The sequence below is a fragment of the Tachysurus fulvidraco genome, chromosome 8, assembly GCF_022655615.1.
Source record: "Tachysurus fulvidraco isolate hzauxx_2018 chromosome 8, HZAU_PFXX_2.0, whole genome shotgun sequence".
In the NCBI taxonomy this organism is placed as follows: domain Eukaryota; kingdom Metazoa; phylum Chordata; class Actinopteri; order Siluriformes; family Bagridae; genus Tachysurus; species Tachysurus fulvidraco.
The window spans coordinates 21,865,813-21,883,476 of NC_062525.1; the positions used below are offsets into that span (position 1 = coordinate 21,865,813).

At 38.5% G+C, this 17,664-nt stretch overlaps 2 protein-coding genes across 4 annotated transcripts; one reads left to right on the forward strand and one right to left on the reverse strand.

Moving 5' to 3' along the window:
* Positions 1–118: 118 nt before the first annotated feature.
* On the reverse strand, positions 119–3,981 carry neurod2 (neuronal differentiation 2). 3 transcript variants are annotated; one of them, XM_027159044.2, is made up of 2 exons: positions 3,386–3,689; positions 119–1,825 (listed from the first exon to the last, which is right to left on the reverse strand). In XM_027159044.2, the coding sequence occupies exon 2, from the start codon at positions 1,819–1,821 to the stop codon at positions 754–756; it is 1,068 nt and encodes a 355-aa protein (XP_027014845.1). In that variant the 5' UTR covers positions 1,822–1,825; positions 3,386–3,689; the 3' UTR covers positions 119–753. The 3 variants fall into 3 exon arrangements, with proteins under 3 accessions (XP_027014845.1, XP_027014843.2, XP_027014844.2); XM_027159042.2 differs by lacking the exon at positions 3,386–3,689 and adding an exon at positions 2,451–2,638; XM_027159043.2 differs by lacking the exon at positions 3,386–3,689 and adding an exon at positions 3,696–3,981 and having other exon boundaries at positions 135–1,825.
* Positions 3,982–12,666: 8,685 nt separating this feature from the next.
* LOC113650637 (succinate receptor 1-like) lies at positions 12,667–13,874 on the forward strand. Its single transcript, XM_047817841.1, has 2 exons — positions 12,667–12,696; positions 12,939–13,874. Exons 1-2 carry the CDS (start codon positions 12,667–12,669, stop codon positions 13,872–13,874), a joined length of 966 nt encoding a protein of 321 aa, XP_047673797.1.
* Positions 13,875–17,664: the final 3,790 nt, after the last annotated feature.

Below are 17,664 nucleotides of genomic sequence, written 5' to 3' on the forward strand. Positions count from 1 at the left end.
TAGAACCCGAGTAGTGACCATGTTTTAGGAACTCGTTGTTGTTGTTGTTGTTGATTCACTGCCAATGTTCAGCAAAAAAGAAAAAGAAAAAAAGGAATTTAATTTCTTTAATCATAAAAATAAAATGAGAATCCCATGCATGGAGGCTTAAGAATAATATTGAATCGTAATTCTTAAAATCTTAGTTCCTAAAGTGTCAAAAACAAATCAAAAAGGAAAGATATAAATCCCCTGAACCTGAAAAGAACCTTTGAACATTATCTGGTCGATTTTCCAAAATCAAAAAACAAAAACAACAAAAAAAAACAAAAACAAAAAAAAAAGGGGGGAAAGTTAAAAAAAAAACAGAAAAAGAGAAACCACTGCAAAATCCTTATGATTTATTTGGAATAAACATCCCCGACTTTTATATCATAGGTACTCGATTGTGTTTGTCCTTATTATGTTTCTTTTATTACTGTTATTATTTTTGATTCACTCGTTTTCATTCTTTTTTTTGTTACATTGGTAACGCATTCCGTTATTACAATTTGGGAAAAATGTGGTAAACCGCTCGACTGTGTGTAATCCATTTATTCATTATTTTCCACCACGAGTCCACTGTAGTTCCGTTTAATGTCCAGGGAAAAGCAATCCTTTTATTTTGACTGCATTAAATAAACCTGTTTGTTGGAAAGGAAATGCGTCTGTTTTTTTAAGTCCCACACGAATTTTGGACGATGATGACGACGATCGACACATTTGTTTTTCCAATTATGAAAAAAAGGTGTTCAGTTCCTCATATGCGGGCGCGCGCTCGTGGTGGTGGTGGTGCGCGTGCACGTCGTGGTACGGCGGCACGTTCTCCGAATGACCGCCTCCACCTCCGCCACCACCACCTCCACTTCCGCCTCCTCGAGCTCCCGAAGGGCCATAGGCGAGGCTGCGCGCAGCTGCGTAGTGCATGGAGTAGTGATGGTATCCTCGGTCCGCGATTTCCGGTGACACGGCCTCGTGCGATCGCAAAGCGAATCCACCGTTGACGCACGTGGGCGTCGGGCTGCGTCGTGCGTCGTAATCGGCGGCACCCGTGTATTCGGGCTCATAGCAATACCCGTGCGCGCCGGACTGGCACTGAGGGCCCGCAAGGCGCGCGCACTGGTACGGGTAGGCGTGCGCAGCGGCGGCGAAGGACGCGTCAGGTGCGTGGAAGCGCGCCGCCGCGCTTTCCTGATGCGAAAGATCAGTGAGAAAGTTCCGCGCGTTGAGCTGCAAGCAACCTGCCACTAGATTCGTAGTCGGTTGCGAGAGTCCTTTGCACAATGTCTGCACGTATGAAACGACGTCTGGTCGCTTACCGTTACGCAAGATCTCCGAGAGCGCCCAGATGTAGTTTTTGGCAAGGCGCAGCGTCTCGATCTTTGACAGTTTCTGCGTCTTTGAGTAGCAAGGCACCACTTTGCGCAAGTTGTCCAGCGCCGAGTTAAGGTCGTGCATGCGAGTGCGCTCACGTGCGTTCGCCTTCTGCCGTCGCAGCTTGGAGCGCTCGAGGCGCGCCGGCGTCATCTGGCGTTTCTTGGGGCCGCGCTTTCGCGGTCGGTCGCCGTTCTCGTCATCGTCGGCACCATCGTCGTCGTCGTCGTCATCTTCGTCTTCGTCCTCATCCGCCGCGATCTCCGACTGCGCGCGACTTGTGCTCTTGCACTCACCCAACACGTCGTCCGCATCGTCCTCGCGCGACCCCCGCTCGTGCTCGTCATCCTTCGTCTTGGAGTCGTCGCTTCCGCTGTCGTCTGCCCAACCTGGGAACTTTTGCGCGTCGCTGAATAACCGCGTCAACATGGCACTGGGAAATAAATTAAATAAAAAAAAGCAAGAGTTAATTAAATGGTAATTTAAAAAAATCCCCGAGGCAGTTGCGCGACCGCGCATCACGTGTGTGCAGATACAGACTGTCGAACAGATTTGAGCTGATCTTCTTCTGATTTCTGCATTTGCTAGGCTTCTATGTCACATATCATAATTGCTAATACAGGACACCGGACATTATCAGGCTATATTATCTACAATTAGGTCAAAGTTGTCATTATATATATTTTTTATTCAGAATTCATTGTAAATGATAATCATTTTGAATTATAATAATCAGAATTATAATATAAACATAGCTTACTCCACATCACATTTTTTTTTATTAACGAAGCCCCTTCAGTGCATTTTTCTGTAACATGAAAATAAAAGTAGGCCTACTAATTATTTAGCATCTTAATTTGTGTAGAATTTAATTTCTGGTAGAAAATGATTATGCGCTGCAATATGATGTATTGTATGATGTATGAAATCTTCCATACTGGAATCCAAGATATGTATTTTTAACACGAGACACACAAGCACAGTGCAGAATTATTTGGTATTGGAAAATCTAAACGCAGGCTAAACGCAAGCATATACATAATTTTGCGTGACGTCACTTTAATAAATTCCATGTCGGTTTCCGGTTCCTCCAGATTGCTCTTAGATGGAAAGGACAGTGTTTGGCGATGCACGTTGAGTCCGAAAGCGCCAGACGGCTCCGCTCCCTGAATTCCCTGCTCGCGCGGCCCCGATGATCGGAAGGTCTCCAGGGGCACTTTGAGCAGTGCGCGCTCCCCCACCCTCCCTCTGTCCGCCCTTTATTTACCCCCCCAATCCTGGCAGCATTCCAGCACAGCTCATATCTCCATAGCACGGAGAAGAAAGGTACAAATCCAAGATTGGTCCTATTCAGGTCAGAAAACTAAAAATTAATGTGAAATTAGATTCAAAACAAAACAATAAAAGGCACTTTAGACAAGAAAAAGGCACTGTTCAAGTCCATACAACAAAAACTAATAAATATTCAGAATTACAGGGCTTGTACAGGCCGTAACACCGGTATATAAATGAACATATTACCATATAATAAATGCACAGTTTATGCATGTAGGGCAAAAAATATACTATAGCTTAAACATATAGTATTTTTCTGACACCAATTAATACATTAATAGATATTTAATAGATACGTTTAGTTTACCATGACATTATTATATCTTATTACATCAATAGTCTACTTTTCCATACAGAAAAACACAACAAAACAAACACAAAATAATCAACCTGTTCTTAGATTGCTGTTTTTTAGATTGCATAATAAAATGAATAATAATAATAATAATAATAATAATAATAATAATAATAATAATAATAATAATAATAATAATAATAAAGCACTCTAAAACATCTTCACCCCGTCTTCATCTTCACACATGCACGCGCGCGCGCGCGCACACACACACACACACACACACACACACACACACACACACACACACACACACACACACACACACACACACACAAAAGCATTACATTGCTCCACACGCACCTTGTTTTGCAGACAATGAGACGTCACTGAAAAGTCAAACGGACATTATCGAAATGTAACGACACGCACGTGCACCCCGGTCAGTCAAATCACAGAACAAGCAGCAAATCCGTATATCGATCGGCATTATTGATTAGGCTTTGATTGAAATCGGTGACATGCGGATATAATCTTGCGAGCATAACGGACACATTTCGGTATAACGTCGCGAGCGCAAAACATATTACGATATTCGGTCTAAACAGTCCGATTTATGTTTTATCAACTGTGTAGTTTGGATAGCACATCCTTTCATAGCATGAAACCTCACCTCCTTTCTAGTGCACTTCGTCGAGCGAAGGCGCCTTTTCCGTCTACATCATCAACACCATCATCACCACCATCATCATCATCATCATCATCATGAGGGACCGGCACCCCGCTAGGACGCTTCGTTCAAGAGTACAATCGTTCATGTATGTATATGTGTGTAAATGTATGTGTGTTTGTGCGCGCGTGTGCTAGTCCTTCCCGGGCAGCGCGCGGAGACGGTGTGGCATGGCTCCACGCACGCGAGAGGTTACATACCAGCTCGGATGCCAGGGCCATATGGTGGGCACGTCACTGGCAGGAGCCATCACACGAGGAGCCGGTGATTGACACGCGCGCGCGTTCGCCGAGATCCCGCCTTTCCCCGAGGGAGGAGAGGCCGGCCATCTGTCGCGCACCACGCACGCACACACATAGACACATAGACACATAGACACATAGACACATCCGCGAGCGCGCGCGGCATAGACAAAACGGGCACACTTGCACCTCCTCGCACGTGCACATATTTAGAGACAAAAAGAGAGAGTCAAAAACGTATGAAACGTATAATAATCTAATTACCTACAACAATATACACCAATGTACGTAGCACAATTAAGGCAAAGGGCATGGTCACGCCATGGGGTGTCACAGGGTGCCAGTTTCTACCCTTACAATAACCAATGCCCCATCCCAATTCTGAGTTCAGATCACATCGTTAACAGTCTGTCAACAACATGTATGATTAAAAACCGTTACGTCAATGTGTACCAAGGGTTCAAACGTTCTGTATTATTATTATTATTATTATTATTATTATTATTATTATTATTATTATTATTATTATTATTATTATTATTATTATTATCATCTACATATGACATTCACATGTGCGTAATCAAATGATTCATACGTAAATCTGACACGTGCAAATCACACACGTCATCTAGGTAAAGTTCTTTTTAACATGATTCTCCTTCTTCTTCTTCTTCTTCTTCTTCTTCCTCTTTATTTATTTATTTATTTATTTACTTGCTTGCTTGTTTGTTTGAGTATTTATTTATGCACATAAATGTGGTCACGGTCACGTGGTTTAATTTCTCAGATGTGATCACATACTGTACTGCGACATGTGATGACACGTGTGTTCACTTGCGTGAATGCACAACATAGTTAAATCCATTTTCACACATTTGTCGCATGTGCGTACATATTACTCATTTAATAATAGGTGAAACATAGGTGATGTTTATCTATCTATCTATCTATCTATCTATCTATCTATCTATCTATCTATCTATCTATCTATCTATCTATCTATCTATCTATCTATTTATGTCTGTCTGTCTGTCTGTCTGTCTGTCTGTCTGTCTGTCTGTCTGTCTGTCTGTCTGTTCACACTGAGCGTCCTGTACACACTTTAAAAACGCTCCTCCTTTTTTTTAATTAATAGCAAATATTTACAAAACAATTAAATTAAAATGAAAAAAAAAATGTACCAATTAAAAAATATATCTACATTTAAATATTTCTGTACAGGTATATTTGTGCATTCTCTTTATTAAGAATGATCTGCCACAGGAAGTTTAAAGACATTTAAGTAATTGAATTGTTGTTTTTTTTTTCAATTCGGGGCATGTGAAAATGGGCTCAATCAGATATTACAGTTGTGCTGTGTTTTTGTGTTGTCCTGCAGTAATTGTATGTTGTTAAGCCTCTGGAAGGGTTTATACCACTGCTGCAGTCATAATGCAGAATGAGAAAATGGTACTTACTGTCATTAGAGTGAATATATAACTTGACTATCATTCTTTTAGATAATATATATACAATTGTAACTTCTGAATCAACATGATCTACTTTATTTCTGCCTCCTTTAGATCTGATTACCTGTTTACCTTTGTTTCTTCTCCCTGCTTACACCACTTGTGATTCCTAAAGATATTATTAAAGATAATAATTGTATTCTTCCCTATAAAATATCTTCTAGGCCAAGTCATCTATAGTTAGCCAGTTTTCTGTTACACTACAAGTTACTCTACACAAACAAGGTCAGCAAAATGAAAAACAGTTTTTCAGAAAAAACAACATGACAACGTGTCATCTATGACTCATTGTCTGCTAATTACAAATTACAACCAAAATAAGCTGTTTACGTATACGTAATTTATTCTGTTGTCCTCTGGGTTGAAACTATATTACTGCCTTGATAACTGAAGGCATCACTGTGGTGACTAATAAAAAACAGAGATTTGGAATTCAATCACACATTGATCATTAGAAAAGGTCATGCTGATTTAAAAATTGGTGATGTGGGTTTATAATTTTGCAGATAAACACTGTGTATGTACCTTTGCCAAGCATGTGCACCTGTGTGGATTTCCACTGTTAGAATGTCTTTCAACTGTTTAAAAAGACCTTTTTTCAGGTTATCCATATTGGCATATGTTACACCTCCACATCATTTGGTGTTTGTTTTTGTCTACCATCCACTTGTTCTCCCTTGTTTGGTCAAGCCAGCTAGCGAAAGTGAAAAGCCTCAAGTGAGACATCTACTGTATACTGTGATCAGTGAGACTAAAAGAAAAAGTGAACACAAAGAGGGCACTAGTGAGGCACATAGTGATACACCTGCCCATTTCTTTGCAATAGGGCTAGTCAGTCACAATGGCAGCTGGCCAGAGAAGTGGATGGCCGGTGAAGGAAAGCCTCCCACAACATGGCAGCAATTGGTGATGGCCCAGGTTCAAAGAGTAGCACAGAACCGTCACTGTGTGGTAAACAAACATATCGCCAAGTACTCTGAGTTCAATGGTGAGCCACAACCAAGAGGCCTGTATCAGGTGGACAAAGGCTGATGTCACCACCACGGCACCAACTCGCTGCAGTGGTGAGATGCAACTATACCTAGCTTTAGAGAGAGAATCTGGGCAGGTGAACGCATTCAAGACAGCTTTACAGCAGTGCTATGGCTGTGTTCCAGCCCCTGAGGCCCAGCACAGGCTACTGCTGAGCTGCTGTAGAGAGAAAGGGAAAAGGCTCGGAGGTGTTGGCAGAAAATAGGTTTATGGGTAAACAGTTCGCAGAGGAACTTGAAATGAGTTAACATACACATCTCATCCATGCATGGTGGGTCAAGTTTAACTGAACAGGCCAGTACTTCCAGGAGCATTACCCAGTTTATATCAATAAACTATAACTGGTGTCTCATGGCACTCTCTTTTAGGACTAAGTGTTAAGAGCAGACGGTATTTGCTGCATGTAACTTCCATGCTTAGGACCAACCTCTGACCAGGAGAAGCCAAACACAATGACTCTTTAAGTAAGAAAAATTCCTACTCCTATATCCGGGTTCTCTTTAACCACAATTTCCTCCAAGTTCAGGATGTGACTATAAATCAACATGGCTGAAGTAAACAAGGTAGCATTTCTCATCTTTAAAGTAGTTAAGCTGTAAATAATCCAAAAAAAAAAAAAAATAGTGATATACATACATGGTTACACTTTATAATATGGACTATATAGATTGGTGTTTGAGGGGGAAATGCACATCATATTCATGACAGTTACCCAGCTAGCATATTGCTAACAAAAGGCCAACATGAATTTAAATTTGAATTTAATTTATTTGTATGGTGTCATTAACAATTCCCATTGTCTCAAAGCAGCTTTACAGAAATATGGAAAGAGAAGAGAAAAAAATATATACAATAATAATAAGAAAAATAGAAAATAAATAAATGAATACATACAATTAAAATTAATTTAAAGATATTAATTTAAAATGTGAAATACTATATCCCTAATGAACAAGCCAAAGGTGATGGTGACAAGGAAAAACTCCCTGAGAAAGAAACCTTGAGAGGAACCAGGCTCAGAAGGGAACCATCCTCATTTAGGGGACACTGAACAGTAAATAATGTAAATGTAAATAAGGTCCTTTCTACAACAGTAAAACATAGTGCAAATGAGAGCTCCTGACTAACTAATGGGTCATTGAAAACTCTGAGTTCAGCACAGACCTAGCACTAATTTCTTCCTGTCAACGTCTTCAAATGATTTCTGATAAACATCTACAACAATCCCACGAGTCACTGGCTGACCATGCAGATCAATCCCTGGCAGGTTGACGAGAATGCAACTGAGGTACAACCTCTGGGTTGACGATGCAACTCTGTAAGAAGAGACACTGGGAAGTGGCATATATAGCTCAACAGAGAGAGAGAGAGAGAGAGAGAGAGAGAGAGAGAGAGAGAGAGAGAGAGAGAGAGAGAGAGAGAGAGAGAGAGAGAGAGAGAGAGAGACATGAAGGCATCCATGTTTTTCCTAAGTTTGTATTTTGACTGCACAGCGGTCAAAATTTTCATCATTCTGAGCTCCAAGTGTCAATGTCCATGGCTTTTGGAATGCTGCATGAATAGGTTAACTTTGGTAGCAGTTTATGAAATCAGCATGTTGTTTCTCCTAGAGTCATTATTCAGGAAGCAGAGACAGGACAACACAAGCAGTACAGCAAGTGTGTGTGTGTGTGTGTGTGTGTGTGTGTGTGTGTGTGTGTGTGTGTGTGTGTGTGTGTGTGTGTGTGTGTGTTTAGCCTGGGTTCTTGAGTGTTTGTGAATGGTTATAGGTATTTAAGTTATTTATAGATTTTAAGTCCACTTAAAAATCACTAAAACTCTTCATTACACACTATTTTCGCTATAATCCGGTTTCACTGCCCCCTAGTGGTCACATGTTACAGCTTGCATTTACTTGAGGTAGATTGCTGATGCTGATTGAGGTAGAATTCTTAAGGGTCCAGCTGGAGAACCTTGACTGTGAGCACATGGACTATTCGTTTACATTCAGTTCACGAAATCTAGAAAAGGATCCTCTTATCTATCTATCTATCTATCTATCTATCTATCTATCTATCTATCTATCTATCTATCTATCTATCTATCTATCTATCTATCTATATATATATATATATATATATATATATATATATATATATAGAGAGAGAGAGAGAGAGAGAGAGAGAGACAGAGAGAGAGGGAGAGAGAGAGAGAGAGAGAGAGAGAGAGAGAGAGAGAGAGAGAGAGAGAGAGAGAGAAAAGAAACCTTAAGCTTTCTATTGTATTTAATGATTGCAGTTATTCATATCTGTGGAGATAGATAGATAGATAGATAGATAGATAGATAGATAGATAGATAGATAGATAGATAGATAGATAGATAGATAGATAGATAGATTTTTTGCGTGTTTAATGGACAAACTGCAATTTACGAATTTACGAACATAAAAACAAAGACTAGCATATTGCATTCTCATATGTTCATTGATTCTAATTGCTGATGAATCTGTAATGAAAAGTGATAGGATACTGCCATCTAGTGGTAGAACGATTACACGACATGGTGAGCGCTAGATTGAAAAGAAATTAAACAAAGTGTAAATGAATCATGTGCAAAATAATTGCACGTGACACTAAATAAAATTGTGCATAATGAAATTATCTAAATAAAAAAATAAAAAATAACATGCATGGATGTATCAGGAAAACAAAAATCCATGAAAAAGTTACATGTAAAATTTGGAACATATACTATATCAGGTGTCTAAACAGGAATCCTAGCCTTTGTACCATATTGGCCCTCAACATAAAAACCAGTTTAGGAATTAAATTTATTTCAATTTATGTGTCTATAGAGCTTTTAACAATTCACCTTGTCTCAAAGCAGCTTTACAGAAGTATTTAAAAAATAAAAAAGAACTTAAGTTAGTTCTAAATTAAATTTTAAATTATGTTACTATATATCTAACATCTGTCCATAATGAGAAAGCTGGAGGCGACGATGTTGAGAAAAAACTCCCTGAGATGATATGAGGAAGAAACCTTGAGAGAAATCAGACTCTGAAGGGAACCTCATCCTCATTTGGGTTACTGTCTGTCCATGCAGATCAATCCCCAGCAGAGTGCACATTAGGCAACGAGACTCCAACCAAGGGTAGGGTGTCAGGATTGATGAAGTAGGTCCAGAAGAAGAGGCGATCAGACTAGGAACTCAGAACATTGGGAGCTCGGGAGTAGCATGGAAGTGTTATGATTTTCTGTTGAGTAGTAGGGAGATTTTGAGGTGGGTCGACCCTTATCTGAGTCCTGTTGTAAACTAATGGAATTAATCAAATGACAATGAAAATGCAATAAATGTAAATGGCCTTCTAATGGCCTCTCATCAGGGTTGTAACTCTTTGCTGGACTTACTAGCTAGCTAGTAGTAAATTCCAAGATGAAAAAAACACTACAAAATCATCATATTATTTAGCCTAATTCAACAATTATCTTTATACTAAAAAGTAAATTGTGTTAAAGTATGCCTGATTTCATTGCCATTGTATTTTAATTTTTATACATTGTCTGGTAGATTGTTATAGTACTTGGACCAAAAATGCAAGCTTTATCACCTAGCAAAAGGTGCAAAACAGAATATAATAACAGTTTTTACTTCAGCGTGTACCTTAATTTCCAAACTTGAGGCAGTTTGATAAGAATCAACTCTAATCATTTTAAAGATCATAGTCCAAATATTTAAATATTACACTTACTATTCTAGATGTGTTGAATAATCTGGATTTTTGACACAGAGCTTAACATTGATATTAGGCTTAACACTATTAAAGTTAATTCAGTGCTTATCAAATAGAGTGACTTTTTAAAAAAAATATATTAATGGTAATCCCCACTGGAGTTTTTATTAGCTTCATAATCCGAACCCTAACTTGAAAACATTAGGATTTTAAACAACATTATCTTGGACCTGTGTTTTTATCTACTGTATTTATCTATATCACCAGTCACAAAACTGGAATACTACTATATACCTTTGAATAATGTTTCTAATATTTGAATGTGTTTTGATTATAAGGTGGAAATGTGTGCTGTTGGAGTTGTGTGGTCTTGTTATACTATGTTATAGATAAAGGGTTTTTTTTTTTTTTTTTTTGCTGCTGTAACAATTGGAAAAATACCAAAAAGTGTTTCATAAATAAAGATTGTGAACCTTCCTGAAAGGCTTTCATAAAAAGCATCTGACAAAATGTATTTGTATTAATTATACTGTTGAAGATGTGGAAGCCTAGTGGTTAAGGTGTTGTTCTGGCAATCAGAAGGTTGTGAGCTCAAATCCCAGGTTAACCAACCACAATTGCTCAGTTGTATAAAATGAGATGAAAATGTATGTTAGTCTGGATATAAGAGCAGCTGGTAAATATAATATAATATAATATAATATAATATAATATAATATAATATAATATAATATAATATAATATAATATAATATAATATAATATAATATATATGTTCTAGAACCATTTCTGTCCACTTGCTGTATCAACTCTTGTTTTGTACCTTGGTATGTAATTATGGTACAACAATCAAAAACGTCATCTCTAACGTAACCTTATATCTGTTCACGGTGAGCAAGAAAGAAATAGTCCAAAAAGGAGATCAGACAGTAAAGGGGCAGTTGGATGTACTTTTTTTTAAATTATTATTATGAAAGCTCTCCTAATCAACACACTCTATACATGAAGAGGAATAAAACCAGGGGAAAACAAAAACAGAGATAACATCATTGCATCATTGCATCGTATATTTCCAATAAGGAAAATGATTTGCCTAGATAAACATGGTGTGCATTAAAAGACTAGAATGAACTCTGACCACAAGCAAACATACCTGCATTAATCATCACAACTTTCTTTCTATCATTGGCCTTCTGCTTAAAGCACGCTGAGTGTATAACCGGGAATGGTGAGCGCATTTACGTTTTTTCTGATCTCCTTTGGGCAATGTGTGTAGGTAATGTGTAACATTATTAGGTAACTTACAAGTGTCATGAGCTCTGTTTCAAGGGATAGCACATAAATGTTGAAGTAAATCTAGGAAGGTTCTGGAAGTTCTCCTGTGGTCTGAAGAAACAGTGTCAGTGATATACCATAGTACCACTTGGAGAAAATGGTGGTGGCTTTGGACTACTTTTGCAATCGGGTTTTGCGCTTAGGTCTCCATCACTGAACGTACTTTCGCTTTGGAAGGACGGAATTAGTGATAAAGTACATTATTTATAATCTAACTCCCCGGTGTCACCCAAATGAGGATGGGTTTCCTTCTGAGTCTGTTTCCTCTCAAGGTTTCTCCTTATATTGGATAGGGGAATGTTTTCTTATCAATGTTTCCTCAGGTTTGCTCATCAGGGATAAATATAAATTTAAATTTAATCTTTGCAATTTTTATTCTGACTTTCTATATTTCTGTACAGCTGCATTGAGACAATGTCCATTGTTAAAAATGCTATACAAATAAAATTGAATTGAAACGAAAAATCAATTCAAATTCATGATCTCAAGTCACCTGCAATGAGTAGTTACATGACTTAACCCATTCTCCATCCGTCTCTGTCCGCTCAGTGGTTCCCTCAGGACACGGCAAATATTTAGCTAATAGTAATTGCTACTATAAAGTATGTTATAAATAAAATTTTATGGCATTATAAATATAATCACATCATAAGCATTTCTGCCAATACCATCAATACCATACAGAATGTTATAAACTGGTTGGAAATTTCATTGGAAGGTGGTATGATAATATGATGTGATAAATACTAACCCACTAGAGTGAGTTAGTTTGGCTGTAATGCAATAATAAAAACAAAGGAACTGAGCAAGTAGAGTCATCTCTGTGGCAATATCTCTATGTGCTGGTGTGTGAGAGTCATTGAAAAGCCCATTGGCCGTCTTGTTCTATGTACACTCCTCTAGCATCTACTTAATGGTAGGATTGTAAACAGGTTGGGTTGATGATTTTGAGGGCTTTCCTGGTGGCCCTGGTGGTATAAATGTCTTCCACTGATGTGTAAGCTGCTTCTATCAGAGTTTGAGCAGGTATAAATGTTTAATCAAGAACCTAGTGGTCCTGAATGAGCAGAGCACCAAACGTGAGTATGATGCTACAGGTGGAGATGCTCTTGAGGGTACTGTTTGTAAAGCATTTTTATCCATTTTGCCTGTTATGCTAAATTATACCTTAAAGCCTAAGGAAAGCTTCAAATAAATTTTATTATGATACCGTCACACGTGGGTGTTGTTCATACATGTATATTTATTTACATCACATTGCTTTCATATGATTTCCTGTATGTAAAAAAACCAAAACACACTGATTATATAACTATATTATATGACTATATAATAAACATGTGTTTTTTAACTGCAGGAGTCCAACTGTTCAGAAATCCCCAAACTACTGTTGAAATACTACGTCTCCCCCGTGTATGCTGTGGAGTTTGCCGCTGGCTTCCTGGGTAACCTATTTGTGATCCTAGGCTATGTGTTCTGCCTGCCTTCTTGGAAATCTACAAATGTGTACATGTTTAATCTGGCAATTTCAGACTTCGTTTGCCTAGGCACTTTACCACTGCTGAGCTACAACTATTCAAACGACCAACAGCTCAGACCTGTTGGCTGTGTGGTTGTTCGCTACATTCTCCATGTTAACTTGTACACCAGTATCATATTTATGGCGTGGGTGGGTGTGGACCGATCATTACTGGTCTGGTACCCACAAAGAAACCACTTCCTGTTGACTTGGAAGGCCTCCTTGTTTATCAGTTTCCTTAACTGGATTTGGGTGACACTTGAACTTACTCCTTTCTTCGTCTTTATTATCAATGACCTAAAAGAATCCAACTGGACCAACTGTAAAGATTTTGCCAGCATGTCCCATCCCGCCCAGGTCCTGACCTACAACTTGTTGCTCACCACCGTAGCATATGTGCTACCGCTGCTGACCTTGCATCTGTTTTCAAGTAGGATGGTTTCTCTGCTCAAAAAGAGAGAGGAAGTGCTCGGGACATCTTTCCGTAAGCCAATGAGCATTGTGAAAGCTGCAACGGTAATGTTGTTCGTGCTCTACATGCCGTTTCACTTGATGAGGATCGTTCGCCTTGCATCACGGCTTCCTGGATTGGGTCTGCTGCAATGCACACAAGACTACATTGAGGCAGCATACATAATAACACGGCCAATTGCGTTTGCTCACAGCGTCATAAACCCGGTCTTTTATGTTCTAATGACAGACAGGTTTAGAGAGCTGCTGCAGGAAAAGTGGCAGCAGTTTGTAAGAACGGCAAAGCTTAGAAGATTGTCCTGAGAAAATCTTAATATTATTTTTTATTATTTTGCATATCGTATGTCATTATATTGTTTGCATATTATTGCATGCAAACCCTATAGTGTAATTATACGTATTTTCTGTTGGTATGCATTTATCTAATTTATCTAATCTAGTGTTTGTTGGTTAATAAATATAAAGTGATAATGAAATAATAAAGGATCAAATAATACGCTTGTGAACCCTTTTGAAAGACCTGGTTGTCTGCATTTATTACTTATTACATTTGGTCTGATTTTTATATTCTTATTATCTAATGGAAAACACAACAGTTACTCGCTGCTGACCAGCTGCATCTCCCCATGGCCACATCCTCTAATTTTTACTTCCACTATGACACTGTGCCATGTCACTCAGAACAAGTTGTCCCAAAGTGGTCGCACAGGTGTGACAGTGAGTTCAGTGTACCTCCATGAGAGCCGGATTTGACCTAAATCTGTAGATCAAACAATAATAATTATTAACATTTTAGTGAACCGTTAAATTTTATAGCTGGTAGAACCTCAGGGGGGGAATGATTCCGCTTCACTTTTGGTCTCGTATTCTTGTTGGAGTGGTGTCCACATGCTTTTGGTCAAATTGTGACAAGCAAATTGTCTTATAATGTAAAAGAATAAAATAAAATAAAGATCATTTTGCAAGATTTTGCTTGTGGGATGTGTGTAGCCTAGTGGCTAAGGTGTTGGACTACAAGTCAGAAGGTTGTGAGTTTAAATCCCAGGTACACCAAACTGTCACTGCTTGGGCCCCTGGGTGAGGCTCTGAAAGCTCAGTTGTATAAAATGTAACTTCTGCAGCTTCTTTAATGGTGCTGTATGTCTCTCGGCAGCCTCGCTGATAAGATATTTATGGTAATGTCACTTGTGGTGCCCCATTTTTTCCACTTGCAGACGATGGCTTTCACAGTCTTCCACAGTACAGCTAATATTTTGGAATGAATCACCTCACTGATAACCAGGGTAAGATAATTACCATTGAACAATAATTAGTTTGATCTGTATACTGTACATGTCACATGCCCCGGGGTGTACTTACTTATGCTGCCTATAACATTTCTATGTGTTTGTCACTTGAAAACAATGCTAGTTGCTTTATCGCTTTAAAGCTGGATCAGACATGATCTGAAAAAACAGGGTTTTTAACAGGGTTGTTTCTGTTTTTTATGCACAAATAAATGAATTAATGCACAAAAGAGTATTTGGTCCATTACCTATATCTTTTTACATATTAATTATTCATTCATTCATTCATTTTCTACCGCTTATCCGAACTTCTCGGATCACGGGGAGCCTGTGCCTATCTCAGGCGTCATCGGGCATCAAGGCAGGATACACCCTGGACGGCGTGCCAACCCATCACAGGGCACACACACACTCTCATTCACTCACACACTCACACACTACGGACAATTTTCCAGAGATGCCAATCAACCTACCATGCATGTCTTTGGACCGGGGGAGGAAACCGGAGTACCCAGAGGAAACCCCCGAGGCACGGGGAGAACATGCAAACTCCACACACACAAGGCGGAGGCAGGAATCGAACCCCCAACCCTGGAGGTGTGAGGCAAACGTGCTAACCACTAAGCCACCGTGCCCCCATATTAATTATTAATAATTGTATTTGTGTGGGGTTTTTTTTAAATCGACAGTCTGCTAAATGGTCTGTTAATCACATGATATTGTAGTAACTACAGTTTTCTACTATTGCAGCCATGCCTTTGATGATTCCGAAGATTGAACTAATAAAAAAGATAAGTTGGATCACCGAACAGAATATACATATATATCAATTTAGTCTGTTATACAATAACCATATACCAAGCATAGTTATGTTGGCTTTGGTATTCTGTTTTCCTATTTAAGCTTAGACAAAAAATGATCAAGAGTAACTCCTCCTAGGGCTTTCGAGCCACATGCACCAAATTCGGATATGTTGTAGGCCCTGTTCTGAAGTTTGTTGCTATTACTTTTCTAAGCGATCCGAGATCCAGTACTTCCAGTACTAGGTCTCAAATTGGCCTTTTTCCCCATAGACTCCCATTATAAACTTTGGAGGTTTATAACTCGGCAAGTTTTCGAACTATCTACACCAAACTCGGCCAGCTCCTTTAGGGTGACACTGAAAGTTTTAAATTGGTGTACAGACTGGCTTTCCGGTTGTGCCCCAAAATGTGCAAAATCAAAAAACGTTTTACAACATGGACATGTGACATATCAAAACACTCAGCACAATAAGGGGAATTGCGTCACAGGTTTTCGGATGACGTCACATGCTCATCTCCACTTGCCTCCAAATGTTTTGGCACCCTAGCGCTCCATTAGATTTCACAAGTTTTATGTCAACTTGCCTTCAAAAAGCACCGGCCTTTGCAAAAACTTGCCTTGTCAAAGCCAACATCAAAGTTTGTTGTGACAAACTTTACAAATCTAGTTTCATGTTGTTTTCTACCAATTTGTGTTTTAGTTGCTAATATTCGTGGACGCATTGTTTTCACGGTCTCTCAGGGGTTCCTTCGATCGCTCTTATGCTTTATTTCATGACATCGTGGCTTGTAGATCAATGTTTTGACACAAATGAGAGATTTGATTGAGCATTTTTTATCAGTTTATTTGGAGTAGTGCAACAAGATACATTCATGTTATGCTGAACATATAACTTAAATAAAATGACATTTCATGGCAGATAATGAATCAGTGCAGATTCAGTTATTTACTGTTAGAACAGTTCAGAATATTGCTCTTAGTTGATCAGAACCAGGTAGAAATACCATTTCTGAGTTTTTCAGCTTGAATCTGTGATTTTGGGTCTGTAGCTGATTGTGTATCACTCTCCACAACAACACAAAAAAACAACATGTAGGACATGGGAACTCAGATCCCCTATCACCTTCCCCTAGTGAAACTAACAGCAATTCAGCAAAAAAACAAAGCATCTTTCCCATTCTCATCAGCAGGTGCTTTCTGACCACACCTGACCTTTATATTTTTATTCAGTACATTTCTGTTTATACAAAATATCCTTTATCTCATAAACTGAGAACTCTATTTTATTATTAATAACATTTTAGGATTTTCTTCTGTACTGTATATACTTAGTCGGTACATGTGTAATTAATGTTGTTAATTAATTAATAATGAATAAATAACAGTTTTTTTTATTAAGTAAATAAGTGGTACTGTTGCTTAGCTAGGCATGATCAGTTTGATGTCCTTTTCTCTTGTTTCCTTAATTCTCTGCTTTAAAATTCCCATTATAAAAGCATTTATGAAAGGTGGTAAGTAATAATACAGCACAGGAAATGACTAAAAATCACCTGGACTACAACTAAACAAAAGGCTAGACAGAACACACACAACATGACAAGCATGGAGCTGAACCTGAAAAATCCATTTCTATGAAACACAATGGCATTAAAAAAATTCTTACATTGTTTTATGTGCTTTGTTTGTTCAGAACTACAGGCATGCTTGCAGGGTGTTCAGAACGAACCTTTGCAATTGCTGACATTTTGGTTTAAATGTCAGTAAAGATTTTTCCTTTATTTTTCTCCTGGATCAAAGAGAAAGAGTGCAAGTCTAGAGCTGTATGATGGCCTTCATATGCTACAGCGTGCAGTGTTTAAAATATACCTATGATATTCATTTTACCTTTGATGTTAGATTTTTAATACAGTTCCTGTTATCCTTAATGAACACACAGGATGAAAGAGTCTCTTTCTTTCTTTCTTTCTTTCTTTCCTTCTTTCTGTTTTTTTCCTCCTTTTCAC

What these genes read in the sequence shown, in the direction of transcription:
- LOC113650637 (XM_047817841.1), top strand. Translation starts at nt 12,667, where the DNA reads ATGATGCTACAGGTGGAGATGCTCTTGAGG. An exon ending in AGGTGGAGATGCTCTTGAGG is followed by an intron (nt 12,697 to 12,938) that starts GTACTGTTTGTA and finishes TTTTAACTGCAG; the next exon opens with GAGTCCAACTGTTCAGAAAT.
- neurod2 (XM_027159044.2), bottom strand. Translation starts at nt 1,821, where the DNA reads ATGTTGACGCGGTTATTCAGCGACGCGCAAAAGTTCCCAGGTTGGGCA.